Source organism: Salmo trutta, unplaced genomic scaffold (genome assembly GCF_901001165.1).
Source record: "Salmo trutta unplaced genomic scaffold, fSalTru1.1, whole genome shotgun sequence".
Taxonomy (NCBI): Eukaryota; Metazoa; Chordata; class Actinopteri; order Salmoniformes; family Salmonidae; genus Salmo; species Salmo trutta.
The window spans coordinates 960,033-987,678 of NW_021822222.1; the positions used below are offsets into that span (position 1 = coordinate 960,033).

At 50.8% G+C, this 27,646-nt stretch overlaps 1 protein-coding gene across 1 annotated transcript; it reads left to right on the forward strand.

The window, feature by feature from the left end:
- Positions 1-4,796: 4,796 nt before the first annotated feature.
- On the forward strand, positions 4,797-27,398 carry LOC115181184 (glypican-5-like). The gene is made up of 3 exons (XM_029743213.1): positions 4,797-5,226; positions 23,136-23,297; positions 27,388-27,398. Exons 1-3 carry the CDS (start codon positions 5,076-5,078, stop codon positions 27,396-27,398), a joined length of 324 nt encoding a protein of 107 aa, XP_029599073.1. The 5' UTR covers positions 4,797-5,075.
- Positions 27,399-27,646: the final 248 nt, after the last annotated feature.

Genomic DNA, 27,646 nt, shown 5'->3' on the forward strand with positions numbered 1-27,646 from the left:
ACCCCTGTATATAGCCTCTCTACTAACCTGAACCCCTGTATATAGCCTCGCTACTAACCTGTACCCCTGTATATAGCCTCTCTACTAACCTGTACCCCTGTATATAGCCTCTCTACTAACCTGTACCCCTGTATATAGCCTCACTACTAACCTGTACCCCTGTATATAGCCTCTACTAACCTGTACCCCTGTATATAGCCTCTCTACTAACCTGTACCCCTGTATATAGCCTCGCTACTAACCTGTACCCCTGTATATAGCCTCGCTACTAACCTGTACCCCTGTATATAGCCTCGCTACTAACCTGTACCCCTGTATATAGCCTCTCTACTAACCTGTACCCCTGTATATAGCCTCGCTACTAACCTGAACCCCTGTATATAGCCTCGCTACTAACCTGTACCCCTGTATATAGCCTCGCTACTAACCTGTACCCCTGTATATAGCCTCTCTACTAACCTGTACCCCCTGTATATAGCCTCTACTAACCTGTACCCCTGTATATAGCCTCTCTACTAACCTGTACCCCTGTATATAGCCTCGCTACTAACCTGTACCCCTGTATATAGCCTCGCTACTAACCTGTACCCCTGTATATAGCCTCGCTACTAACCTGTACCCCTGTATATAGCCTCTCTACTAACCTGTACCCCCTGTATATAGCCTCGCTACTAACCTGAACCCCTGTATATAGCCTCTCTACTAACCTGTACCCCTGTATATAGCCTCTCTACTAACCTGTACCCCTGTATATAGCCTCGCTACTAACCTGTACCCCTGTATATAGCCTCGCTACTAACCTGTACCCCTGTATATAGCCTCGCTACTAACCTGTACCCCTGTATATAGCCTCACTACTAACCTGTACCCCTGTATATAGCCTCGCTACTAACCTGTACCCCTGTATATAGCCTCGCTACTAACCTGTACCCCTGTATATAGCCTCTCTACTAACCTGTACCCCTGTATATAGCCTCGCTACTAACCTGTACCCCTGTATATAGCCCGCTACTAACCTGTACCCCTGTATATAGCCTCTCTACTAACCTGAACCCCTGTATATAGCCTCGCTACTAACCTGTACCCCTGTATATAGCCTCTCTACTAACCTGTACCCCTGTATATAGCCTCTCTACTAACCTGTACCCCTGTATATAGCCTCTCTACTAACCTGTACCCCTGTATATAGCCTCTCTACTAACCTGTACCCCTGTATATAGCCTCGCTACTAACCTGAACCCCTGTATATAGCCTCGCTACTAACCTGTACCCCTGTATATAGCCTCTCTACTAACCTGTACCCCTGTATATAGCCTCTCTACTAACCTGTACCCCTGTATATAGCCTCGCTACTAACCTGTACCCCTGTATATAGCCTCGCTACTAACCTGAACCCCTGTATATAGCCTCTCTACTAACCTGTACCCCTGTATATAGTCTCTCTACTAACCTGTACCCCTGTATATAGCCTCTCTACTAACCTGTACCCCTGTATATAGCCTCGCTACTAACCTGTACCCCTGTATATAGCCTCGCTACTAACCTGTACCCCTGTATATAGCCTCTCTACTAACCTGTACCCCTGTATATAGCCTCGCTACTAACCTGTACCCCTGTATATAGCCTCGCTACTAACCTGTACCCCTGTATATAGCCTCTACTAACCTGTACCCCTGTATATAGCCTCGCTACTAACCTGTACCCCTGTATATAGCCTCTACTAACCTGAACCCCTGTATATAGCCTCGCTACTAACCTGTACCCCTGTATATAGCCTCTACTAACCTGAACCCCTGTATATAGTCGCCTCGTTATTCTTATTGTGTTACTTTTTATTATTATTTTTTATTTTAATCTACTTGGTAAATATTTTCATAACTCTTCTTGAACTGCATTGTTGGTTAAGGGCTTGTAAGTAAGCATTTCACGGTAAGGTTGTATTTTTTTAAATTTTTTAGAATGTAAATTTAATTTTTATTTAATTTATATATTTTTATTTATTTTTTACATTTGTTGTATTTGGCGCATGTGACAAAGTTTGATTTGATTTAGGTAACTCTCAGATCACTGTGATTTGTTATGGAGCAGTGGACCTCTCTCTCCACTAGGAGGCTAAAGGCTTTCACACTAATGGAGCAGTGGACCTCTCTCTCCACTAGGAGGCTAAAGCTCTTTCACACTAATGGAGCAGTGGACCCCTCTCTCCACTAGGAGGCTAAAGCTCTTTCACACTAATGGAGCAGTGGACCTCTCTCTCTCCACTAGGAGGCTAAAGGCTTTCACACTAATGGTGCAGTGGACCTCTCTCTCCACTAGGAGGCTAAAGCTCTTTCACACTAATGGAGCAGTGGACCCCTCTCTCCACTAGGAGGCTAAAGCTCTTTCACACTAATGGAGCAGTGGACCTCTCTCTCCACTAGGAGGCTAAAGCTCTTTCACACTAATGGTGCAGTGGACCTCTCTCTCTCCACTAGGAGGCTAAAGGCTTTCACACTAATGGAGCAGTGGACCTCTCTCTCCACTAGGAGGCTAAAGCTCTTTCACACTAATGGAGCAGTGGACCTCTCTCTCCACTAGGAGGCTAAAGGCTTTCACACTAATGGAGCAGTGGACCTCTCTCTCCACTAGGAGGCTAAAGCTCTTTCACACTAATGGTGCAGTGGACCTCTCTCTCCACTAGGAGGCTAAAGCTCTTTCACACTAATGGAGCAGTGGACCCCTCTCTCCACTAGGAGGCTAAAGCTCTTTCACACTAATGGAGCAGTGGACCTCTCTCTCCACTAGGAGGCTAAAGCTCTTTCACACTAATGGTGCAGTGGACCTCTCTCTCTCCACTAGGAGGCTAAAGGCTTTCACACTAATGGAGCAGTGGACCTCTCTCTCCACTAGGAGGCTAAAGGCTTTCACACTAATGGAGCAGTGGACCTCTCTCTCCACTAGGAGGCTAAAGCTCTTTCACACTAATGGTGCAGTGGACCTCTCTCTCCACTAGGAGGCTAAAGCTCTTTCACACTAATGGAGCAGTGGACCTCTCTCTCCACTAGGAGGCTAAAGCTCTTTCACACTAATGGAGCAGTGGACCTCTCTCTCCACTAGGAGGCTAAAGCTCTTTCACACTAATGGTGCAGTGGACCTCTCTCTCCACTAGGAGGCTAAAGCTCTTTCACACTAATGGTGCAGTGGACCTCTCTCTCCACTAGGAGGCTAAAGCTCTTTCACACTAATGGTGCAGTGGACCTCTCTCTCTCCACTAGGAGGCTAAAGGCTTTCACACTAATGGAGCAGTGGACCTCTCTCTCCACTAGGAGGCTAAAGGCTTTCACACTAATGGTGCAGTGGACCCCTCTCTCTCCACTAGGAGGCTAAAGGCTTTCACACTAATGGTGCAGTGGACCCCTCTCTCTCCACTAGGAGGCTAAAGCTCGTAGGGGAGGTAGGGGGAGGTAGGGGAGTTAGTGGCAGTAGGTAGGTGGTGGAGGTAGTGGCAGTAGGTAGGGGAGGTAGGTGGGGGAGGTAGTGGAGGTGGGGGAGGTAGTGGAGGTGGGGGAGGTAGTGGAGGTGGGGGAGGTAGTGGAGGTAGGTAGTGGAGGTAGTGGAGGGAGGTGGGGGAGGTAGGTAGGGGAGGGAGGTAGTGGAGTTGGTGGAGGTGGGGGAGGTAGGTAGTGGAGGTCGGGGAGGGAGGTAGTGGAGGTGGTAGTGGGGGAGGTAGTGGAGGTAGTGGAGGTGGGGGGGGTAGGTAGGGGAGGTAGGTAGGGGAGGTAGGGGAGGGAGGTGGTGGAGGTAGTGGAGGTAGGTAGTGGAGGTGGGGGAGGTAGGGGGTGGGGGAGGGTGGGGGAGGTAGTGGAGGTAGGGGAGAGGGGTAGGCAGTGGAGGTAACGGAGGTAGGGGAGGTGGTGGAGGTAGGGGAGGTGGTGGAGGTAGGGGAGGGAGGTGGTGTAGTTAGTGGAGGTGGTGGAGGTAGGTAGGGAGGGGAGGTAGGTAGTGGAGTTGGTGGAGGTAGGCAGTGGAGGTAACGGAGGTGGTGTAGTTAGTGGAGTTAGGGGAGGTAGGGTTTGTGATTTAGCTGCACTTGTTTCTAATCTTCAATTGTATCTATAACTTGTGACACTTTTTATATTTTGTGTTTATTTAGTATTTTACTGTAGTATTTCATGTACACGCTGTTATTTTCCCGTTTTGCCTTGCCAGGTCTCCCTGGCAAAATAGTAAAACATGTTTTAACCTGAATGGTTCTTACCTGGTTAAATAAAGTAATTTCTATACATTCTGTTTTGTAAATGATGTATTTTTTTTATATCAAGTGTTGATCAAAAACTAAGGTTCCCTTCGTCACTGGCTCTTAGCGGAAATCACCTGTGCGTAATGTGGACGCCATAAAGCTCATACACATTACCCCAAAAATACGTTTAATTGGCCTATGGAACTCCATAGAAACGGTCTGATCCATAACTCTGTACCAAACGGTTTGTTAGTCTGGCCATGCTGTAGTAATAGACTATAATACTAATTGTTTTAGATGTAGCTCAGTTGGTAGAGCATGGTGTTTTGCAACGCCAGGGTTATGGGTTCGATTCCCACGGGGGGGACCAGTACGGAGAAAAATAAAATGTATGCATTCACTACTGTAAGTCGCTCTGGATAAGAGCGTCTGCTAAAATGACTAAAATGTAAATTGTTTTAGGCTGCTGCTCTAAGGGTTTATCCACGAGATGGCTCTGCACCCCACTGTTGGTTGTAGTGTCCTCCAGTGGTTCTGTCTCAGGTATGGTTCCGCCCATTCCTCTTCATTCCCCTTCACGGATCCAGTCACGGCCAAAACCGCTCTCAACATGCCACCGCCGAGTTCCTCTGCAGTCCCATGACTCTTTCAACGACTACTGCTGTAACTTCATTCAAGGATTTAGTTTTTTTTTTATTGTTTTGAGAACATTTCAGGTCATTTTTTTTTCCATCGTCGCTGATCCAGGAAACCTTGAAAATGTGGATGTTGTGATCGAAGGAATGGCGCAATGTTTATAACTTAAAAAAAAATATTAGATAGTGAATTTTGTGTAACATCGACCTGGGTTTAAAACATGGGATTAAAACAAACCATCTGCTGTTTGCTTGTTGCTGCTTGTGTTGGGCTCAGTTCGGCAAGTCCAGCGAGCTGTGATGAAGTGCGCAAAGTTTTTCATCTGCGGCAGATTGGACCAGTGAACTCACTGCCGGAGAGACCGAGAGAAGGTAGGAGGCCTACGGTAGTGTTTTTATTTTTATATACATTTATAAATTGATTTAATATATCTGCACGTTTCTTTACCATTTTGTTTTATATCAAGAGTTGCCAAAGTGACTGGTTTGGATGACGGTCTCAAGACGTGCTTTATTCAGTCATACATGGCTGGGGTTTTTGAACCATGGCAAACTGCCTTAGTCTGTAGATCTATGGCAGACTGCCTTATTCTGTAGCTCTATGGCAGACTGCCTTATTCTGTAGATCTATGGCAAGCTGCCTTATTCTGTAGGTCTATGGCAAGCTGCCTTATTCTGTAGGTCTATGGCAAACTGCCGTAGCCTGTATAGTGTAGATCTATGGCAAACTGCCGTAGCCTGTAGATCTATGGCAAACTGCCTTATTCTGTAGGTCTATGGCAAACTGCCGTAGCCTGTATACTGTAGATCTATGGCAAACTGCCTTATTCTGTAGGTCTATGGCAAACTGCCGTAGCCTGTATTCTGTAGCTCTATGGCAAGCTGCCGTAGTCTTATTCTGTAGCTCTATGGCAAGCTGCCGTAGCCTGTATTCTGTAGACCTATGGCAAACTGCCGTAGCCTGTATTCTGTAGATCTATGGCAAACTGCCTTATTCTGTAGGTCTATGGCAAGCTGCCTTATTCTGTAGGTCTATGGCAAACTGCCGTAGCCTGTATAGTGTAGATCTATGGCAAACTGCCGTAGCCTGTAGATCTATGGCAAACTGCCTTATTCTGTAGGTCTATGGCAAACTGCCGTAGCCTGTATACTGTAGATCTATGGCAAACTGCCTTATTCTGTAGGTCTATGGCAAACTGCCGTAGCCTGTATTCTGTAGCTCTATGGCAAGCTGCCGTAGTCTTATTCTGTAGCTCTATGGCAAGCTGCCGTAGCCTGTATTCTGTAGACCTATGGCAAACTGCCGTAGCCTGTATTCTGTAGATCTATGGCAAACTGCCGTAGCCTGTATTCTGTAGATCTATGGCAAACTGCCGTAGCCTGTATTCTGTAGATCTATGGCAAACTGCCGTAGCCTGTATTCTGTAGATCTATGGCAAACTGCCGTAGCCTGTATTCTGTAGATCTATGGCAAACTGCCGTAGCCTGTATTCTGTAGATCTATGGCAAACTGCCGTAGCCTGTATACTGTAGATCTATGGCAAACTGCCGTAGCCTGTATACTGTAGATCTATGGCAAACTGCCGTAGCCTGTATTCTGTAGACCTATGGCAAACTGCCGTAGCTTGTATTCTGTAGATCTATGGCAAGCTGCCGTAACCTGTATTCTGTAGATCTATGGCAAACTGCTGTAGCCTGTATTCTGTAGCTCTATGGCAAACTGCCGTAGCCTGTAGATCTATGGCAAACTGCCGTAGCCTGTATTCTGTAGATCTATGGCAAACTGCCGTAGCCTGTATTCTGTAGCTCTATGGCAAACTGCCGTAGCCTGTAGATCTATGGCAAACTGCCGTAGCCTGTATTCTGTAGCTCTATGGCAAACTGCCGTAGCCTGTAGATCTATGGCAAACTGCCGTAGCCTGTATTCTGTAGATCTATGGCAAACTGCCCTAGTCTGTATTCTGTAGATCTATGGCAAACTGCCCTAGTCTGTATTCTGTAGATCTAAGGCAAACTGCCGTAGCCTGTATTCTGTAGATCTATGGCAAACTGCCATAGCCTGTATTCTGTAGATCTATGGCAAACTGCCGTAGCCTGTATTCTGTAGCTCTATGGCAAACTGCCGTAGCCTGTAGATCTATGGCAAACTGCCGTAGCCTGTATTCTGTAGATCTATGGCAAACTGCCCTAGTCTGTATTCTGTAGATCTATGGCAAACTGCCGTAGCCTGTATTCTGTAGCTCTATGGCAAACTGCCGTAGCCTGTATTCTGTAGATCTATGGCAAACTGCCGTAGCCTGTATTCTGTAGACCTATGGAAAACTGCCGTAGCTTGTATTCTGTAGATCTATGGCAAACTGCCGTAGCCTGTATTCTGTAGATCTATGGCAAACTGCCGTAGCCTGTATTCTGTAGATCTATGGCAAACTGCCGTAGCCTGTATTCTGTAGACCTATGGCAAACTGCCGTAACCTATATTCTGTAGATCTATGGCAAACTGCCGTAGCCTGTAGATCTATGGCAAACTGCCGTAGCCTGTATTCTGTAGCTCTATGGCAAACTGCCGTAGCCTGTATTCTGTAGATCTATGGCAAACTGCCGTAGCCTGTATTCTGTAGTTCTGTGGATCCTGATTAGTTAGTATATTACGTTCTACTAACGGTATTGATTACCATGACTACATGTTCTCTCATCCCATTGGTTATCTAACTGTATTGATTACCATGACTACATGTTCTCTCATCCCATTGGTTATCTAACTGTATTGATTACCATGACTACATGTTCTCTCATCCCATTGGTTACCATGACTACATGTTCTCTTATCCCATTGGTTATCTAACGGTATTGATTACCATGACTACATGTTCTCTCATCCCATTGGTTACCATGACTACATGTTCTCTTATCCCATTGGTTATCTAACTGTATTGATTACCATGACTACATGTTCTCTCATCCCATTGGTTATCTAACGGTATTGATTACCATGACTACATGTTCTCTAATCCCATTGGTTATCTAACTGTATTGGTTACCATGACTACATGTTCTCTGATCCCATTGGTTATCTAACTGTATTGATTACCATGACTACATGTTGTCTTATCCCATTGGTTACCATGACTACATGTTCTCTATCCCATTGGTTACCATGACTACATGTTCTCTGATCCCATTGGTTATCTAACTGTATTGATTACCATGACTACATGTTCTCTAATCCCATTGGTTATCTAACTGTATTGATTACCATGACTACATATTCTCTAATCCCATTGGTTATCTAACTGTATTGATTACCATGACTACATGTTCTCTCATCCCATTGGTTATCTAACTGTTATAATAAACTGCGTGGTTCGAGACCTGAACGCTAATTGGCTGAAATACCACGGATATTACAAAATACATATATATTTATTTACACGTCTCTAATTACGTTGGTAACTAGTTTATTATAGTAATAAGGCGCCTCTGGGATTTGTGGTATATGACCAATAAACCACGGTTAAGGGCTGTATCCAGGCGACGCGTTGTACATAAGAACAGGCCTTAGCCGTGGTATATTGGCCATATACCACACCCCCCCACCCCCCTCGGGCCTTATTGGTTAAATAAACTCTGTGGGCCGAGGCTGCTGTATCTGTTTATTATTACAGGCCTGTTTAGGCTGATTTTGTCAGAGGAATGTGAAAGGTACAGGTGGTTCTCAAGATGAGCCTTGTTTTCGGGTTGGAGGTTTACTAAAAGCCAAGGGAATCGTACTCCTTTTAGACTGCCAAAACAGGCTGGGGTCATAGGGTCATGGGGTCATGGGGTCATAGTGTTGCAGCACTTGACAGAGAATATTTCTTTTGTAATTAATCTGCATTGGTATTATGTTTCCTCAGTATTCTATCTACAGGGCCTCAGTAGCTATGGGGCCTCAGTATTCTATCTACAGGGCCTCAGTATTCTATCTACAGGGCCTCAGTAGCTATGGGCCTCAGTATTCTATCTACAGGGTCTCAGTATTCTATCTACAGGGCCTCAGTAGCTATGGGCCTCAGTATTCTATCTACAGGGCCTCAGTATTCTATCTACAGGGCCTCAGTATTCTATCTACAGGGCCTCAGTATTCTATCTACAGGGCCTCAGTATTCTATCTACAGGGCCTCAGTATTCTATCTACAGGGCCTCAGTATTCTATCTACAGGGCCAATACTACAGGGCCTCAGTATTCTATCTACAGGGCCTCAGTATTCTATCTACAGGGCCTCAGTATTCTATCTACAGGGCCTCAGTATTCTATCTACAGGGCCTCAGTATTCTATGGGTCTCAGTATTCTATCTACAGGGCCTCAGTATTCTATCTACTGGGCCTCAGTATTCTATCTACAGGGTCTCAGTATTCTATCTACAGGGTCTCAGTATTCTATCTACAGGGTCTCAGTATTCTATCTACAGGGCCTCAGTAGCTATGGGCCTCAGTATTCTATCTACAGGGCCTCAGTATTCTATCTACAGGGCCTCAGTATTCTATCTACAGGGCCTCAGTATTCTATCTACAGGGCCTCAGTATTCTATCTACAGGGCCTCAGTATTCTATCTACAGGGCCTCAGTATTCTATCTACAGGGCCTCAGTATTCTATGGGTCTCAGTATTCTATCTACAGGGCCTCAGTATTCTATCTACTGGGCCTCAGTATTCTATCTACAGGGCCTCAGTAGCTATGGGCCTCAGTATTCTATCTACAGGGCCTCGGTATTCTATCTACAGGGCCTCAGTATTCTATCTACAGGGCCTCAGTATTCTATCTACAGGGCCTCAGTAGCTATGGGCCTCAGTATTCTATCTACAGGGCCATCAGTATTCTATCTACAGGGCCTCAGTATTCTATCTACAGGGCCTCAGTAGCTATGGGCCTCAGTATTCTATCTACAGGGCCTCAGTATTCTATCTACAGGGCCTCAGTATTCTATCTACAGGGCCTCAGTATTCTATCTACAGGGCCTCAGTATTCTATCTACTGGGCCTCAGTATTCTATCTACTGGGCCTCCGTATTCTATCTACTGGGCCTCCGTATTCTATCTACTGGGCCTCGGTATTCTATCTACAGGGCCTCGGTATTCTATCTACAGGGCCTCGGTATTCTATCTACAGGGCCTCAGTAGCTATGGGCCTCAGTATTCTATCTACTGGGCCTCAGTATTCTATCTACAGGGCCTCAGTAGCTATGGGCCTCAGTATTCTATCTACTGGGCCTCAGTATTCTATCTACAGGGCCTCAGTAGCTATGGGCCTCGGTATTCTATCTACAGGGCCTCCGTATTCTAACTACAGGGCCTCAGTAGCTATGGGCCTCAGTATTCTATCTACTGGGCCTCAGTATTCTATCTACTGGGCCTCAGTAGCTATGGGCCTCAGTATTCTATCTACAGGGCCTCAGTAGCTATGGGCCTCAGTATTCTATCTACAGGGCCTCAGTAGCTATGGGACTCAGTATTCTATCTACTGGGCCTCAGTATTCTATCTACAGGGCCTCAGAATACTGAGGCCCTGTAGATAGAATACTGAGGCCCAGTAGATAGAATACTGAGTCCCATAGCTACTGAGGCCCTGTAGATAGAATACTATCTACAGGGCCTCAGTAGCTATGGGACTCAGTATTCTTTCTGTAGGGTCTCAGTAGCTATGGGCCTCAGTATTCTTTCTGTAGGGTCTCTGATGGGGCCATCAGATCCCATACCTTTTATTTAATTCACATCATTCCCTTATGGTTTGGACAATGCACTTGACTAGAGAACATTTCCAGAAGCCATTAAGCTGAAAGATAATATTCATCATCTCTGTTGACGCAGCTGCCGTCCCGACGCTGGACTCAACTGAACAGATTCACTCGGAGGCACTTTTGTCCAGCTCTGTATTTGTGGTTGGACATTGCGTCTGAAATGGCTTCCTATTCCCTCTGTCGGTCCACGACCTTGTTTTGTTTTGACCAGTGTATGTAGTGTGCTATTTCAGACGCAGCCATGTTTTCAGGATGTAAGGCGCTCGCTGTTTTTGTTGTTGTTGGAGGTTCTAAAGATCACATGATATTTTTTGTGTTTCGGTGTTCAGAACAACAGTACTGTTCTCTAGCTGTCTGTGCGGCTTGTTCAGGGGGGATAAACACCTTTATTTACGTTTTAAAGTTTAAAGTAAACAAGACAGATTCATCACTTAGTTCAACTCAATACATACAATGCTTCTCACTTGTTTGTTGTTTTTTTAAAGATTTATGTGTCTGAATTTGATTATTTTAGATTGTTTTTTGTGGTCAGACAATCGTCTGTGTGCTTCCATTAACCAGAGGCCCTGGGTGTTGTTTTGTTGGTCTCCGCACTCCACCTGGAATATCTAACTAGGGGAAACGCTGCCTCTGGTGCCTCTGTGACTAATTCTGAAACTATGAAGATAAAAAATATCTCTCTCTCTCTCGATTCATCTCCCAGATATTGTAGAGTAGCACGGTTTGTTATTTTAGCATCACTATCCACGATGCCATCATCATCATCATCATCATCATCATCATCACACCACACAGAGCTGGTTGACCTGTTGTTTTATAGATGTTTCTGAACGTGGTTCTGTTCTACTGTTCTACTGGACCACTGAGTGAACGTGGTTCTGTTCTACTGGACCACTGAGGGAACGTGGTTCTGTTCTACTGTTCTACTGGACCACTGAGTGAACGTGGTTCTGTTCTACTGTTCTACTGGACCACTGAGGGAACGTGGTTCTGTTCTACTGGACCACTGAGGGAACGTGGTTCTGTTCTACTGGACCACTGAGGGAACGTGGTTCTGTTCTACTGGACCACTGAGTGAACGTGGTTCTGTTCTACTGTTCTACTGGACCACTGAGTGAATGTGGTTCTGTTCTACTGGGTCACTGAGTGAACGTGGTTCTGTTCTACTGTTCTACTGGGTCACTGAGTGAACGTGGTTCTGTTCTACTGTTCTACTGGACCACTGGGTCACTGAGTGAACGTCGTTCTGTTCTACTGTTCTACTGGATCACTGAGGGAACGTGGTTCTGTTCTACTGGATCACTGAGTGAACGTGGTTCTGTTCTACTGGATCACTGAGTGAACGTGGTTCTGTTCTACTGGATCACTGAGTGAACGTGGTTCTGTTCTACTGGACCACTGAGTGAAGGTGGTTCTGTTCTACTGGACCACCCGACGCCTCGTCCACCTGACGCCTCGTCCACCTGACGCCTCGTCCACCTCATCCACCTGACGCCTCGTCCACCAGACGCCTCGTCCACCTGACGCCTCGTCCACCAGACGCCTCGTCCACCTGACGCCTCGTCCACCTGACGCCTCGTCCACCTCGTCCACCTGACGCCTCGTCCACCAGACGCCTCGTCCACCTGACGCCTCGTCCACCAGACGCCTCGTCCACCTGACGCCTCGTCCACCTGACGCCTCGTCCACCTGACGCCTCGTCCACCTGACGCCTCGTCCACCAGACGCCTCGTCCACCTGACGCCTCGTCCACCTGACGTCTCGTCCAACTGCAACATCTGTGGAAGAATGATAAGCTTCTTTTAGTGTTGTCTATGGGTCTGGTGCTGAGAGACAGTGGACCGCTGAGTAAATGTAGCTGAGCTGTGGGCTGGCTGCTGCTCGGACTGCCTCTCCTCTCTGCCTCTTTCCCTCCTCCTCTCTGCCTCTCTCACTCCTCCTCTCTGCCTCTCTCTTTCCCTCCTCCTCTCTGCCTCTCTCTCTCCTCTCCCCCACCTCTCCGCCTCTCTCTCTCTCCTCTCCGCCTCGCTCTCTCTCCTCTCCGCCTCTCTCTCTCTCCTCTCCGCCTCTCTCTCTCTCCTCTCTGCCTCTCTCACTCCTCCTCTCTGCCTCTCTCTTTCCCTCCTCCTCTCTGCCTCTCTCTCTCCTCTCCCCCACCTCTCTGCCTCTCTTCCTCCTCTCTGCCACCTCTCTGCCTCTCTCTCTCTCTCTCCTCTCCGCCTCTCTCTCTCCTCTCCGCCTCTCTCTCTCTCCTCTCTGCCTCCCTTCAGTTCAATTCAAAGGGCTTTTATTGGCATGCGGAAAAATATATGTTTACACTGCCAAAGCAAATGGAGTAGACAAACAAAATGAAAATGAACAAGGGAAACATCAGTTAACAACATGGCACTTTCAAACATTTTTTAAAAGAATAGACATGTTATTGTCTCTGTACAGTGTTGTAGAAATATGCAAGTAGTTGATGTATGAAAGGGAAAATAAATTGATAAATATGGGTTGTATTTACAGTGTTTGTTCTTCACTGATTGCCCCCTTTTCTTGTGGCAACATTCCCCACATCTTGCTGCTGTGATGGCACACTGCGATATTTCACCTAACAGATATGGGGGTATATCAATGTTTTGATTTTTTCTTTTTTTTTTAATTCTTTCTGGGTCTGTGGGGAAATATGCGTCTGTGATGTAGTCATACATTTGACAGGAAGTGTAGCTCAGTTTCCACATTTTGTGGGCACAAAGGAAGACCTTGCTCTCGAAGAGAAGATTGGCTACGGCGACCTCTCTCAATAGCAAGGCTATGCTCACGGAGTCTGTATATAGTCAAGGATTTTCTTAATTTGTGGTCAGTCACAGTGGTCAGGTATTCTGCCACTGTGTACTCTCTGTTTAGGGCCAAATAGCATTCTAGTTTGCTCTGTTTTTTTTGGTTGATTCTTTCCAATGTGTCAAATAATTATCTTTTTGTTTTCTCATGATTTGGTTGGGGTCTAATTGTGTTGCTGTCCTGGGGCTCTGTGGGGTCTGTTTGTGTTTGTGAACAGAGCCCCAGGACCAGCTTGCTTAGGGGACTCTTCTCCAGGTTCATCTCTCTGTAGGTGATGGTTTTGTTATGGAAGGTTCAATGACTCATCTGGCCCTTTAATGACTCATCTGGCCCTTTAATGGCTCATCTGGCCCTTTAATGGCTCATCTGGCCCTTTAATGGATCATCTGGCCCTTTAATGGATCATCTGGCCCTTTAATGGCTCATCTGGCCCTTTAATTGTGCATCTGGCCCTTTAATGGCTCACCTGGCCCTTTAATGGCTCACCTGGCCCTTTAATGGCTCATCTGGCCCTTTAATGGCTCATCTGGCCCTTTAATGGCTCACCGGCCCTTTAATGGCTCACCTGGCCCTTTAATGGCTCATCTGGCCCTTTAATGGCTCATCTGGCCCTTTAATGACTCATCTGGCCCTTTAATGGCTCATCTGGCCCTTTAATGGCTCATCTGGCCCTTTAATGGCTCATCTGGCCCTTTAATGGCTCATCTGGCCCTTTAATGGATCACCTGGCCCTTTAATGGCTCACCGGGCCCTTTAATGGCTCATCTGGCCCTTTAATGGCTCATCTGGCCCTTTAATGGCTCACCGGCCCTTTAATGGCTCACCTGGCCCTTTAATGGCTCACCGGGCCCTTTAATGGCTCATCTGGCCCTTTAATGGCTCATCTGGCCCTTTAATGGCTCACCGGGCCCTTTAATGGCTCACCGGGCCCTTTAATGGCTCACCGGGCCCTTTAATGGCTCATCTGGCCCTTTAATGGCTCATCGGGCCCTTTAATGGCTCATCTGGCCCTTTAATGGCTCACCGGGCCCTTTAATTGTGCATCTGGCCCTTTAATGGCTCACCGGGCCAGTGAGGAATGTTCCATCTAATGAGCCGGTCTGGTGATGGTTCTGTACTGCTGCTGCTCAGTTCATGGAAAAGATTGGAAATAACAAATAATACATACAAATTATCTACTTCCTCCCGATCTACTTCCTCCCGATCTACTTCCTCCCGATCTACTTCCTCCTGATTGATCTACTTCCTCCTGATCTACTTCCTCCTGATTGATCTAGTTCCTCCTGATCTACTTCCTCCTGATTGATCTAGTTCCTCCTGATCTACTTCCTCCTGATTGATCTACTTCCTCCTGATCTACTTCCTCCTGATTGATCTACTTCCTCCTGATCTACTTCCTCCTGATTGATCTAGTTCCTCCTGATCTAGTTCCACCTGATCTACTACTTTACAGTTAACATTTAATTGGGAAGGTTTTGGAGGAAGTATTTTTGTCCACCAGATGGTTATGACATCACCTGGCTAGACATGGAGTGATAGACAAACACGCTCACCAGACAGACAGACAGACAGGCAGGCAGGCAGACAGACACGCTCCACACAGGCAGGCAGACAGGCAGACACGCTCCACACAGGCAGACAGACAGGCAGACAGACAGGCAGGCAGACAGGCAGACACGCTCCACGCAGACAGGCAGGCAGACAGACAGACAGGCAGGCAGGCAGACAGACACGCTCCACACAGGCAGGCATGCAGACAGGCAGGCAGGCAGACAGACACGCTCCACACAGACAGGCAGGCAGGCAGACAGACACGCTCCACACAGGCAGGCATGCAGACAGGCAGGCAGGCAGACAGACACGCTCCACGCAGACAGGCGGGCAGACGGGCAGGCAGGCAGACAGACAGGCAGGCAGACACGCTCCAGGCAGACAGACAGGCAGGCAGACAGACAGACAGGCAGACACGCTCCACGCAGACAGGCAGGCAGACGGGCAGGCAGGCAGACAGACAGGCAGACACGCTCCACGCAGGCAGGCAGGCAGGCAGACAGGCAGACAGACAGACAGACAGACAGACAGGCAGACACGCTCCACGCAGACAGGCGGGCAGACGGGCAGGCAGGCAGGCAGGCAGACACAGACAGACAGGCAGACACGCTCCACGCAGGCAGACAGGCAGGCGGGCAGACAGACAGACAGACAGGCAGACACGCTCCACGCAGGCAGGCAGACAGACAGACAGGCAGGCAGACACGCTCCACGCAGGCAGGCGGGCAGACGGGCAGGCAGGCAGGCAGACAGACAGACAGGCAGACACGCTCCACACAGGCAGACAGACAGGCAGGCAGACAGACAGACAGGCAGACACGCTCCACGCAGACAGGCGGGCAGACAGACAGACAGACAGACAGACAGACAGGCAGACACACTCCACGCAGACAGGCAGGCAGGCGGGCAGACGGGCAGGCAGACAGACAGGCAGACACGCTCCACGCAGGCAGGCAGACAGACAGACAGGCAGACACGCTCCACGCAGGCAGACAGACAGACAGGCAGGCAGGCAGGCAGACAGACAGGCAGACACGCTCCACGCAGACAGGCAGACAGACAGACAGACAGGCAGACACGCTCCACGCAGACAGGCAGGCAGGCGGGCAGACAGGCAGACACGCTCCACGCAGACAGGCAGGCAGGCGGGCAGACGGGCAGGCAGACAGACAGGCAGACACACTCCACGCAGACAGACAGGCAGGCAGACAGACAGACAGACAGACACACTCCACGCAGGCAGGCAGGCAGGCGGGCAGACGGGCAGGCAGACACGCTCCACGCAGCCAGACAGACAGGCAGACAGACAGGCAATATTGCTGTAAATGAATTGTCAGAAATTGTTTTAGGTTTGTCTTTTTTAAACCAATAGTGGCCAGGTGGGGATAATGCTGCATTGGTTGGATAGTAGCTGGTAGCTTGCTGTGTCTTTAAACCAATAGTGGCTGACCAGGAGGTGGGATAATGCTGCGTTGGTTGGATAGTAGTTGGTAGCTTGCTGTGTCTTTAAACCAATAGTGGCTGACCAGGAGGTGGGATAATGCTGCGTTGGTTGGATAGTAGTTGGTAGCTTGCTGTGTCTTTAAACCAATAGTGGCTGACCAGGAGGTGGGATAATGCTGCGTTGGTTGGATAGTAGCTGGTAGCTTGCTGTGTCTTTAAACCAATAGTGGCTGACCAGGAGGTGGGATAATGCTGCGTTGGTTGGATAGTAGTTGGTAGCTTGCTGTGTCTTTAAACCAATAGTGACCAGGAGGTGGGATAATGCTGCATTGGTTGGATAGTAGCTGGTAGCTCGCTGTGTCTTTAAACCAATAGTGGCTGACCAGGAGGTGGGATAATGCTGCGTTGGTTGGATAGTAGCTGGTAGCTTGCTGTGTCTTTAAACCAATAGTGACCAGGAGGTGGGATAATGCTGCATTGGTTGGATAGTAGCTGGTAGCTCGCTGTGTCTTTAAACCAATAGTGGCTGACCAGGAGGTGGGATAATGCTGCGTTGGTTGGATAGTAGCTGGTAGCTTGCTGTGTCTTTAAACCAATAGTGGCTGACCAGGAGGTGGGATAATGCTGCGTTGGTTGGATAGTAGTTGGTAGCTTGCTGTGTCTTTAAACCAATAGTGACCAGGAGGTGGGATAATGCTGCATTGGTTGGATAGTAGCTGGTAGCTCGCTATGTCTTTATACTTACTGACATTTTGTTAATGAGATTTTGTGGTGGAACACGTGAACTTTGCATTGTACTTCCAGAATAGTTTGGCGAGCCGCTCCTAGCTACTGGTAGCTAGCCTGTTGTTGACCCCCCCCCTGCTATAAACAGCCCCACAGGAGAACAGTATTGGTGAACCGCTCCTAGCTACTGGTAGCTAGCCTGTTGTTGACCCCCCCACTGCTATAAACAGCCCCACAGGAGAACAGTATTGGTGACGTGAAAGGGCTTTCTAGTCCATGGAACAAACCTCGGGGGGGGGGGGGCAAATCAGTCTGATCACCAACGAAATGAAGATGCTGTTTTTCAAAACCATTTGTAATATGAGATCCTTGACTCGTACTGACTCGTACTGACTCGTATTGACTCGTGGAAATGGCCTGACTCATCTGGAACTCACCTTAAACTACACGTGTATATATAGACTATAGATCCAGCCAGAACCTTTCATCGTTTTGGACCGAGCCCAGTTTCTGTGGTCTCTGTAAAGTTTAAAATCAGGGCCCCCTGAGGATCTTTTCATGGTGTCTTATCTAGAGGATGAGGAATGTGTTAACGTGGGCCGTCTTCCTCTTCTGCGTGACTCACCCCCAGGCCCGTCTCCCTCTTCTGCATGACTCACCCCCAGGCCCGTCTTCCTCTTCCTCTTCACCCCCAGGCCCGTCTCCCTCTTCCTCTTCACCCCCAGGCCCGTCTCCCTCTTCTGCGTTACTCACCCCCAGGCCCGTCTTCCTCTTCCTCTTCACCCCCAGGCCCGTCTCCCTCTTCCTCTTCACCCCCAGGCCCGTCTTCCTCTTCCTCTTCACCCCCAGGCCCTCTTCTCTTCACCCCCAGGCCCCTCTTCCTCTTCACCCCCAGGACCCTCTCTTCCATCTTCACCCCCACGGCCCCTCTTCCTCTTCACCCCCAGGCCCTCTTCCTCTTCACCCCCAGGCCCTCTTCCTCTTCACCCCCCAGGCCCCTCTTCCTCTTCACCCCCAGGCCCCCTCTTCCTCTTCACCCCCAGGCCCCTCTTCCTCTTCCTCTTCACCACGCAGCCCCTCTTCCTCTTCACCCCAGGCCCCTCTCCCTCTTCACCCCCAGGCCCTCTCCCTCTTCCCCCCCCAGGCCCCTCTTCCTCTTCACCCCAGGCCCCTCTTCCTCTTCACCCCCAGGCCCCTCTTCCTCTTCACCCCCAGGCCCCTCTTCCTCTTCACCCCCAGGCCCCTCTTCCTCTTCACCCCCAGGCCCCTCTTCCTCTTCACCCCAGGCCCCTCTCCTCTTCCTCTTCACCCCCAGGACCCCTCTCCCTCTTCCCCCCAGGCCCTCTTCCTCTTCACCCCCAGGCCCCTCTTCCTCTTCACCCCCAGGCCCCTCTTCCTCTTCACCCCCAGGCCCCTCTTCCTCTTCACCCCCAGGCCCCTCTTCCTCTTCACCCCCAGGCCCCTCTTCTGCGTGACTCCCCCCCAGCCCCTCTTCTGCGTGACTCCCCCCCAGCCCCTCTTCTGCGTGACTCCCCCCCAGCCCCTCTTCTGCGTGACTCACCCCCAGCCCCTCTTCTGCGTGACTCCCCCCCAGCCCCTCTTCCTCTTCTGCGTGACTCCCCCCCAGCCCCTCTTCTGCGTGACTCACCCCCAGCCCCTCTTCTGCGTGACTCACCCCCAGCCCCTCTTCTGTGTGACTCCCCCCCAGCCCCTCTTCTGCGTGACTCACCCCCAGGCCCGTCTCCCTCTTCTGCGTGACTCCCCCCAGCCCCTCTTTCTGCGTGACTCCCCCCCAGCCCCTCTTCTGCGTGACTCCCCCCCCAGCCCCTCTTCTGCGTGACTCCCCCCCAGCCCCCTCTCTGCGTGACTCCCCCCAGCCCCTCTTCTGCGTGACTCCCCCCCAGCCCCTCTTCTGCGTGACTTCCCCCTCCCAGCCCACTCTTCTGCGTGACTCCCCCCCAGGCCCCCTCTTCTGCGTGACTCCCCCCCAAGCCCCCTCTTCTGCGTGACTCCCCCCCGCCCCCTCTTCTGCGTGACTCCCCCCCAGCCCCCTCTTCTTCTGCGTGACTCCCCCCAGGCCCCTCTTCATCTTCGGACTCCCCCCAGGCCCCTCTTCCTCTTCAACCCCAGGCCTATCCTCTTACCCCCAGGCCCCTCTCCCTCTTCACCCCCAGGCCCCTCTTCCCTCTTCACCCCCAGGCCCCTCTTCCTCTTCACCGCCCAGGCCCTCTTCCTCTTCACCCCCCAGGCCCCTCTTCCTCTTACCCCAGGCCCCTCTCCTCTTCACCCCAGGCCCCTCTTCCTCTTCACCCCCAGGCCCTCTTCTCTTCACCCCCAGGCCCCTCTTCCTCTTCACCCCCAGGCCCCTCTTCCCCCTTCACCCCCAGGCCCCTCTTCCTCTTCACCCCCAGGCCCCTCTTCCTCTTCACCCCCAGGCCCCTCTTCCTCTTCACCCCCAGGCCCCTCTCCCCTCTTCACCCCCAGGCCCCTCTTCCTCTTCACCCCAGGCCCCTCTTCCTCTTCACCCCCAGGCCCCTCTTCCTCTTCAACCCCCAGGCCCCTCTTCCTCTTCACCCCCAGGCCCCTCTTCCTCTTCACCCCCAGGCCCCTCTTCCTCTTCACACCCTACAGGCCCCTCTTCCTCTTCACCCCCAGGCCCCTCCTCCTCTTCACCCCCAGGCCCCTCTTCCTCTTCACCCCCAGGCCCCTCTTCCTCTTCACCCCCAGGCCCCTCTTCCTCTTCTGCGTGACTCCCCCCCAGCCCCTCTTCTGCGTGACTCCCCCCCAGCCCCTCTTCTGCGTGACTCCCCCCCAGCCCCTCTTCTGCGTGACTCCCCCCCCAGCCCCTCTTCCTCTTCTGCGTGACTCCCCCCCAGCCCCTCTTCTGCGTGACTCACCCCCAGCCCCTCTTCTGCGTGGACTCACCCCAGCCCCTCTTCTGTGTGACTCCCCCCCAGCCCCTCTTCTGCGTGACTCACCCCCAGGCCCGTCTCCCTCTTCTGCGTGACTCCCCCCCAGCCCCTCTTCTGCGTGACTCACCCCCAGCCCCTCTTCTGCGTGACTCCCCCCCAGCCCCTCTTCTGCGTGGACTCCCCCCCAGCCCTCTTCTGCGTGACTCCCCCCAGCCCCCTCTTCTGCGTGACTCCCCCCCCCAGCCCCCTCTTCTGCGTGACTCCCCCCCAGCCCCCTCTTCTGCGTGACTCCCCCCCAGCCCCTCTTCTGCGTGACTCCCCCCCAGCCCCCTCTTCTGCGTGACTCCCCCCCCAGCCCCCTCTTCTGCGTGACTCCCCCCAGCCCCTCTTCTGCGTGACTCCCCCCCCAGCCCCCTCTTCTGCGTGACTCCCCCCCAGCCCCCTCTTCTGCGTGACTCCCCCCAGGCCCCTCTTCTGCGTGACTCCCCCCCAGGCCCCTCTTCTGCGTGACTCCCCCCCAGGCCCCTCTTCTGCGTGACTCCCCCCCAGCCCCTCTTCTGCGTGACTCCCCCCCAGCCCCCCCCTATAACAACACAGGACAGGTTGTCTGATGGAGGAAGTGCTGCCAGAGACGCTGTTTCAGCACGTCTGTCTGAAAACACTTTTTACCGTAAAAAAAAAATAAAAAACTTGTTTTGATTGTCCCGTGTGTGTGTGTGTATCTCTGTTTGTATTTGTGTGTGTGTATCTCTGTTGGAATATGTGTGTGTGTGTGTGTGTGTATCTCTGTGTGTGTGTATCTCTGTTTGTATTTGTGTGTGTGTATCTCTGTTGGAATGTGTGTGTGTGTGTGTGTATCTCTGTTTGTGTATATCTCTGTTTGTGTGTGTGTGTGTGTGTGTGTGTGTGTGTGTGTGTGTGTATCTGTGTTGGGTATCTACTGTGTGTGTATCTCTGTGTGTGTATATCTCTGTGTGTATCTCTGTGTGGTGTGTGTGTGTCCTACGCGAGCCGGCAGCTTTACACGGCGTGGTAAATGTTGGACGCCACCTGTCGAAGTGATAACGACGACGACTCATGATTTCACACTAATCTGCCTTTCTGCATAAACTTCCTCCTGCCCCTGGGCCTTGTTTCAACACGTAGACCGTCTGGTGTGACGTGGCGAAGGGGGGCGTCGTCAGTAGACCGTATGTGTGGACGTGGCGAAGGGGGCCGTCGTCCAGTAGACCGTCTGTGTGGACGTGGCGAAGGGGACGTCGTCTAGTAGAACCGTCTGTGTGGACGTGGCGAAGGGGGGCGTCGTCCAGTAGACCGTCTGTGGGGACGTGGCGAATGGGGCGGTCGTCCAGTAGAACCGTCTGTGTGGGACGTTGCGAAGGGGGGCGTCGTCCAGTAGACCGTCTGTGTGGACGTGGCGAAGGGGGGCGTCGTCCAGTAGACCGTCTGTGTGGACGTGGCGAAGGGGGGCGTCGTCCAGTAGACCGTCTGTGTGGACGTGGCGAAGGGGGCGTCGTCCAGTAGACCGTCTGTGTGGACGTGGCGAAGGGGGCGTCGTCCAGTAGACCGTCTGTGTGGACGTGGCGAAGGGGGTGTCGTCCAGTATCATGCAAGGTGGCTCGATAGAAGAGACAATTATGATGAGCCTCAGACAGTGGCGCTACTGACAGCTCAGTGATGCTGTCTGTGTCTTGGACTGAGATCAGCCCCCCATGGGAATCGAACCCACAACCCTGGCGTTGCAAACACCATGCTCTACCAACTGAGCTACAGGGAATTTATCTCTTATGTGATGTCTGTAGGGGCCCTGTGTCTTGGACTGAGATCAGTTATTCATGTGGTTTTTATCTCTTATGTGACGTCTGTAGGGGCTCTGTGTCTCTCAGAACTCTCTCTCTCTCTCTATGATCACAATGGAAGACCTAATGTTCCAGAACCCTCTCTCTCTCTCTCTATGATCACAATGGAAGACCTAATGTTCCAGAACCCTCTCTCTCTCTCTCTATGATCACAATGGAAGACCTAATGTTCCAGAACCCTCTCTCTCTCTCTATGATCACAATGGAAGACCTAATGTTCTAGAACCCTCTCTCTCTCTATGATCACAATCGAAGACCTAATGTTCCAGAACCCTCTCTCTCTCTCTCTATGATCACAATGGAAGACCTAATGTTCCAGAACTCTCTCTCTCTCTCTCTATGATCACAATGGAAGACCTAATGTTCCAGAACCCTCTCTCTCTCTCTATGATCACAATGGAAGACCTAATGTTCCAGAACCCTCTCTCTCTCTCTATGATCACAATGGAAGACCTAATGTTCCAGAACCCTCTCTCTCTCTATGATCACAATGGAAGACCTAATGTTCCAGAACCCTCTCTCTCTCTCTCTCTCTCTCTCTCTATGATCACAATGGAAGACCTAATGTTCCAGAACTCTCTCTCTCTCTCTATGATCACAATGGAAGACCTAATGTTCCAGAACTCTCTCTCTCTCTATGATCACAATGGAAGACCTAATGTTCCAGAACTCTCTCTCTCTCTCTCTCTATGATCACAATGGAATACCTAATGTTCTAGAACCCCCTCTCTCTCTCTCTATGATCACAATGGAAGACCTAATGTTCCAGAACTCTCTCTCTTTCTATGATCACAATGGAAGACCTAATGTTCTAGAACCCTCTCTCTCTCTCTATGATCACAATGGAAGACCTAATGTTCCAGAACCCTCTCTCTCTCTCTCTATGATCACAATGGAAGACCTAATGTTCCAGAACCCTCTCTCTCTCTTTCTATGATCACAATGGAAGACCTAATGTTCTAGAACCCTCTCTCTCTCTCTATGATCACAATGGAAGACCTAATGTTCCAGAACCCTCTCTCTCTCTCTCTATGATCACAATGGAAGACCTAATGTTCCAGAACTCTCTCTCTCTCTATGATCACAATGGAAGACCTAATGTTCCAGAACCCTTTCTCTCTCTCTATGATCACAAGACCTGTTCATGTAATGTGGCATAACAACGGAGTAACAGTAATTTATTCCCCTCCAGGTTCGGACCTCCAGGTGTGCCAGTCCAGGAACCTGACATGCTGTACTAAGAAGATGGAGGACAAGTACCAGGTGGCGGCCCGGCGGGATGTTCAGAACCTCCTCCAGACCTCCTCCGCCAGCCTCAAGTTCCTCATCTCCAGGAACGTAGCAGCCTTCCAAGGTGAGTGGAGGGAGGGATGGGGGGGGGGGGGGGAGACAGGGGTGGGAGGGGTGCAGCAAAGCAGGCGGGCCATGTGTGGAATGAGTGGCCCACAGCAACAGAGCCTGGTCTGTCTTCCCCCTCCTCTCACTCTGATCTGGAGATTAGGCTCAGTGAGCTGGGTCCAGTGGTAGTGGCAGGTGGCTAGTCTGGCTAGTCTGGTTCAGTGCTAGTCTGGTTCAGTGGCTAGTCTGGTTCAGTGGCTAGTCTGGTTCAGTGGCTAGTCTGGTTCAGTGGCTAGTCTGGTTCAGTGGCTAGTCTGGTTCAGTGGCTAGTCTGGTTCAGTGGCTCAGTGACTAGTCTGGTTCAGTGACTAGTCTGGTTCAGTGGCTAGTCTGGTTCAGTGGCTCAGTGGCTAGTCTGGTTCAGTGGCTCAGTGGCTAGTCTGGTTCAGTGGCTAGTCTGGTTCAGTGGCTCAGTGACTAGTCTGGTTCAGTGGCTAGTCTGGTTCAGTGGCTAGTCTGGTTCAGTGGCTAGTCTGGTTCAGTGACTAGTCTGGTTCAGTGGCTAGTCTGGTTCAGTGGCTAGTCTGGTTCAGTGCTAGTCTTGGTTCAGTGGCTAGTCTGGCTCAGTGGCTAGTCTGGTTCAGTGGCTAGTCTGGTTCAGTGGCTAGTCTGGTTCAGTGGCTCAGTGGCTAGTCTGGTTCAGTGGCTAGTCTGGTTCAGTGGCTCAGTGGCTAGTCTGGTTCAGTGGCTCAGTGACTAGTCTGGTTCAGTGGCTAGTCTGGTTCAGTGGCTAGTCTGGTTCAGTGGCTCAGTGGCTAGTCTGGTTCAGTGGCTCAGTGGCTAGTCTGGTTCAGTGGCTAGTCTGGTTCAGTGGCTCAGTGACTAGTCTGGTTCAGTGGCTAGTCTGGTTCAGTGACTAGTCTGGTTCAGTGACTAGTCTGGTTCAGTGGCTAGTCTGGTTCAGTGGCTAGTCTGGTTCAGTGGCTAGTCTGGTTCAGTGGCTAGTCTGGTTCAGTGACTAGTCTGGTTCAGTGGCTAGTCCGGTTCAGTGGCTAGTCTGGTTTCAGTGGCTAGTCTGGTTCAGTGGCTAGTCTGGCTCAGTGGCTAGTCTGGTTTCAGTGGCTAGTCTGGTTCAGTGGCTAGTCCTGGTTCAGTGGCTCAGTGGCTAGTCTGGTTCAGTGGCTAGTCTGGTTCAGTGGCTCAGTGGCTAGTCTTGGTTCAGTGGCTCAGTGACTAGTCTGGTTGCAGTGGCTAGTCTGGTTCAGTGGCTAGTCTGGTTCAGTGGCTCAGTGGCTAGTCTGGTTCAGTGGCACTCAGTGGCTAGTCTGGTTCAGTGGCTAGTCTGGTTCAGTGGCTCAGTGACTAGTCTGGTTCAGTGGCTAGTCTGGTTCAGTGACTAGTCTGGTTCAGTGACTAGTCTGGTTCAGTGGCTAGTCTGGTTCAGTGGCTAGTCTGGTTCAGTGGCTAGTCTGGCTCAGTGGCTAGTCTGGCTCAGTGACTAGTCTGGTTCAGTGACTAGTCTGGCTCAGTGACTAGTCTGGTTCAGTGACTAGTCTGGTTCAGTGACTAGTCTGGTTCAGTGACTAGTCTGGCTCAGTGGCTAGTCTGGTTCAGTGGCTCAGTGGCTAGTCTGGTTCAGTGACTAGTCTGGTTCAGTGGCTCAGTGGCTAGTCTGGTTCAGTGACTAGTCTGGTTCAGTGACTAGTCTGGCTCAGTGGCTAGTCTGGTTCAGTGACTAGTCTGGCTCAGTGGCTAGTCTGGTTCAGTGGCTAGGTCTGGGCCCTCAGTGGCTTAGTCTGGCTCAGTGGCTAGTCTGGCTCAGTGGGCTAGTCTTGACTGCGTATGTGGCTAGTCTGGCTCAGTGGCTAGTCAGACACCAGGTCAGTTACTGTCCTGGGACGTGGAGACATCAGGTACAGTTACTGTCTGGGACGTGGAGGACGCAGGTCAGGTTACTGTCTGGGACGTGGAGACGACAGGTCAGTTACTGTCTGGGACGTGGAGAACGCCAGGTCAGTTACTGTCTGGGACGTGGAGGACCCCAGCGTGGAGACGCCCAGGTCCAGCTTACTGTCTCCCTTTAGGGACGTGGGAGACACCCCCCATGTCATGTTACTGATCCTGGGACGGTGGGAGACGCCAGGTCAGGTTACTGCTGGGACGTGGAGACGCCAAGGTCAGTTCCTGTCCTGGGGACGTGGAGACACCAGCGTGGAGACACCAGGTCAGTTACGGTCTGGGACGTGGAGACGCCAGGTCAGTTACTGTCTGGGACGTGGGAGACACCAGGCCAGAGTTAGCAGGACAGGTCGGGTGTCCGGACCACCTGGGTGCTGTTTTGTTCTACCAAAGAAATGGTGGACAGACAGAGAGAGACAGACAGAGAGAGAGAGACAGACAGAGACAGACAGAGAGAGACAGAGAGAGAGGAGAGACAGAGAGAGAGACAGAGACATAGTCAGTCACCTCCTTTAAGGTAATTGGTCCAGTCTGTTGTCCTGTCTCTGTTCCCTGTATACCTCATGTCTCATCGTCCACCCCACCTCTCTACCCCCTGATTTAATAGCAGCCCCTTGTCAGTGTTCATGTCGCCAACCCAGCGGGACCCTGGGATAGCACAGGTTGCCATGGTCCCAGGACCAACCCTGGGAGAGAGGAATAGAGCTCTTCCAGTGACCCACTCAGCAGGCTCCGGCCTAGGCATTGTCCTGGGGCAGCCTGGGTATTGTCCTGGAGACGTGGAGGGACTTTACGACCTGGAGATGGTACACAACCAGCTGTCTCTCAGGGGAGACTGATTCTGTAGTAGGAGAGACAGGTTAATGAAGACCAGCCCCTCAGGGGAGACTGATTCTGTAGTAGGAGAGACAGGTTAATGAAGACCAGCCCCTCAGGGGAGACTGATTCTGTAGTAGGAGAGACAGGTTAATGAAGACCAGCCCCTCAGGGGAGACTGATTCTGTAGTAGGAGAGACAGGTTAATGAAGACCAGCCCCTCAGGGGAGACTGATTAATGAAGACCAGCCCCTCAGGGGAGACTGATTCTGTAGTAGGAGAGACAGGTTAATGAAGACCAGCCCCTCAGGGGAGACTGATTCTGTAGTAGGAGAGACAGGTTAATGAAGACCAGCCCCTCAGGGGAGACTGATTCTGTAGTAGGAGAGACAGGTTAATGAAGACCAGCCCCTCAGGGGAGACTGATTCTGTAGTAGGAGAGAAAGGTTAATGAACACCAGCCCCTCAGGGGAGACTGATTCTGTAGTAGGAGAGACAGGTTAATGAAGACCAGCCCCTCAGGGGAGACTGATTCTGTAGTAGGAGAGACAGGTTAATGAAGACCAGCCCCTCAGGGGAGACTGATTCTGTAGTAGGAGAGACAGGTTAATGAAGACCAGCCCCTCAGGGGAGACTGTTTCTGTAGTAGGAGAGAGAGGTTAATGAAGACCAGCCCCTCAGGGGAGACTGATTCTGTAGTAGGAGAGACAGGTTAATGAAGACCAGACCCTCAGGGGAGACTGATTCTGTAGTAGGAGAGACAGGTTAATGAAGACCAGCCCCTCAGGGGAGACTGATTCTGTAGTAGGAGAGACAGGTTAATGAAGACCAGCCCCTCAGGGGAGACTGATTCTGTAGTAGGAGAGACAGGTTAATGAAGACCATCTGTGTTGAGAGGGTGACTAGTAATGGTACAGTCCTCTTCCCTGAGTCCCTCCTGACGGGGAATAGAGTTAGAAACTCCTCGAGGACTCTCCGTAGCTCACGAGGGATAAAGGATCAATCCACTGTCATTAATTGACCATCCCTGTCTCTCTCCTCATGAGTCGTCTGTCCCCGCAGAACGCTGTGGACTGCTGAGTCCACGACTGTTACTGTCTCTGTCTTCCAGTAACACAAACCATTTTGTCCTTCATGTAGACTGAACCAGGCTTCATGTAGACTGAACCAGCCGTTCACAGCCTTCATGTAGACTGAACCAGGCTTCATGTAGACTGAACCAGTCGTTCACAGGCTTCATGTAGACTGAACCAGGCTTCATGTAGACTGAACCAGTCGTTCACAGGCCTCCTCTCTGTGTCTCTCTTCCTCTCCTTCTTCCTGGCGTACAGGCCTGGAATGACCCAATGATATGATAGGCTGTTAGAGCTTCCTGGTGTACAGGCCTGGAATGACCCAATGATATGATAGGCTGTTAGAGCTTCCTGCTTCCTGGTGTACAGGCCTGGAATGACCCAATGATATGATAGGCTGTTAGAGCTTCCTGCTTCCTGGCGTACAGGCCTGGAATGACCCAATGATATGATAGGCTGTTAGAGCTTCCTGCTTCCTGGCGTACAGGCCTGGAATGACCCAATGATATGATAGGCT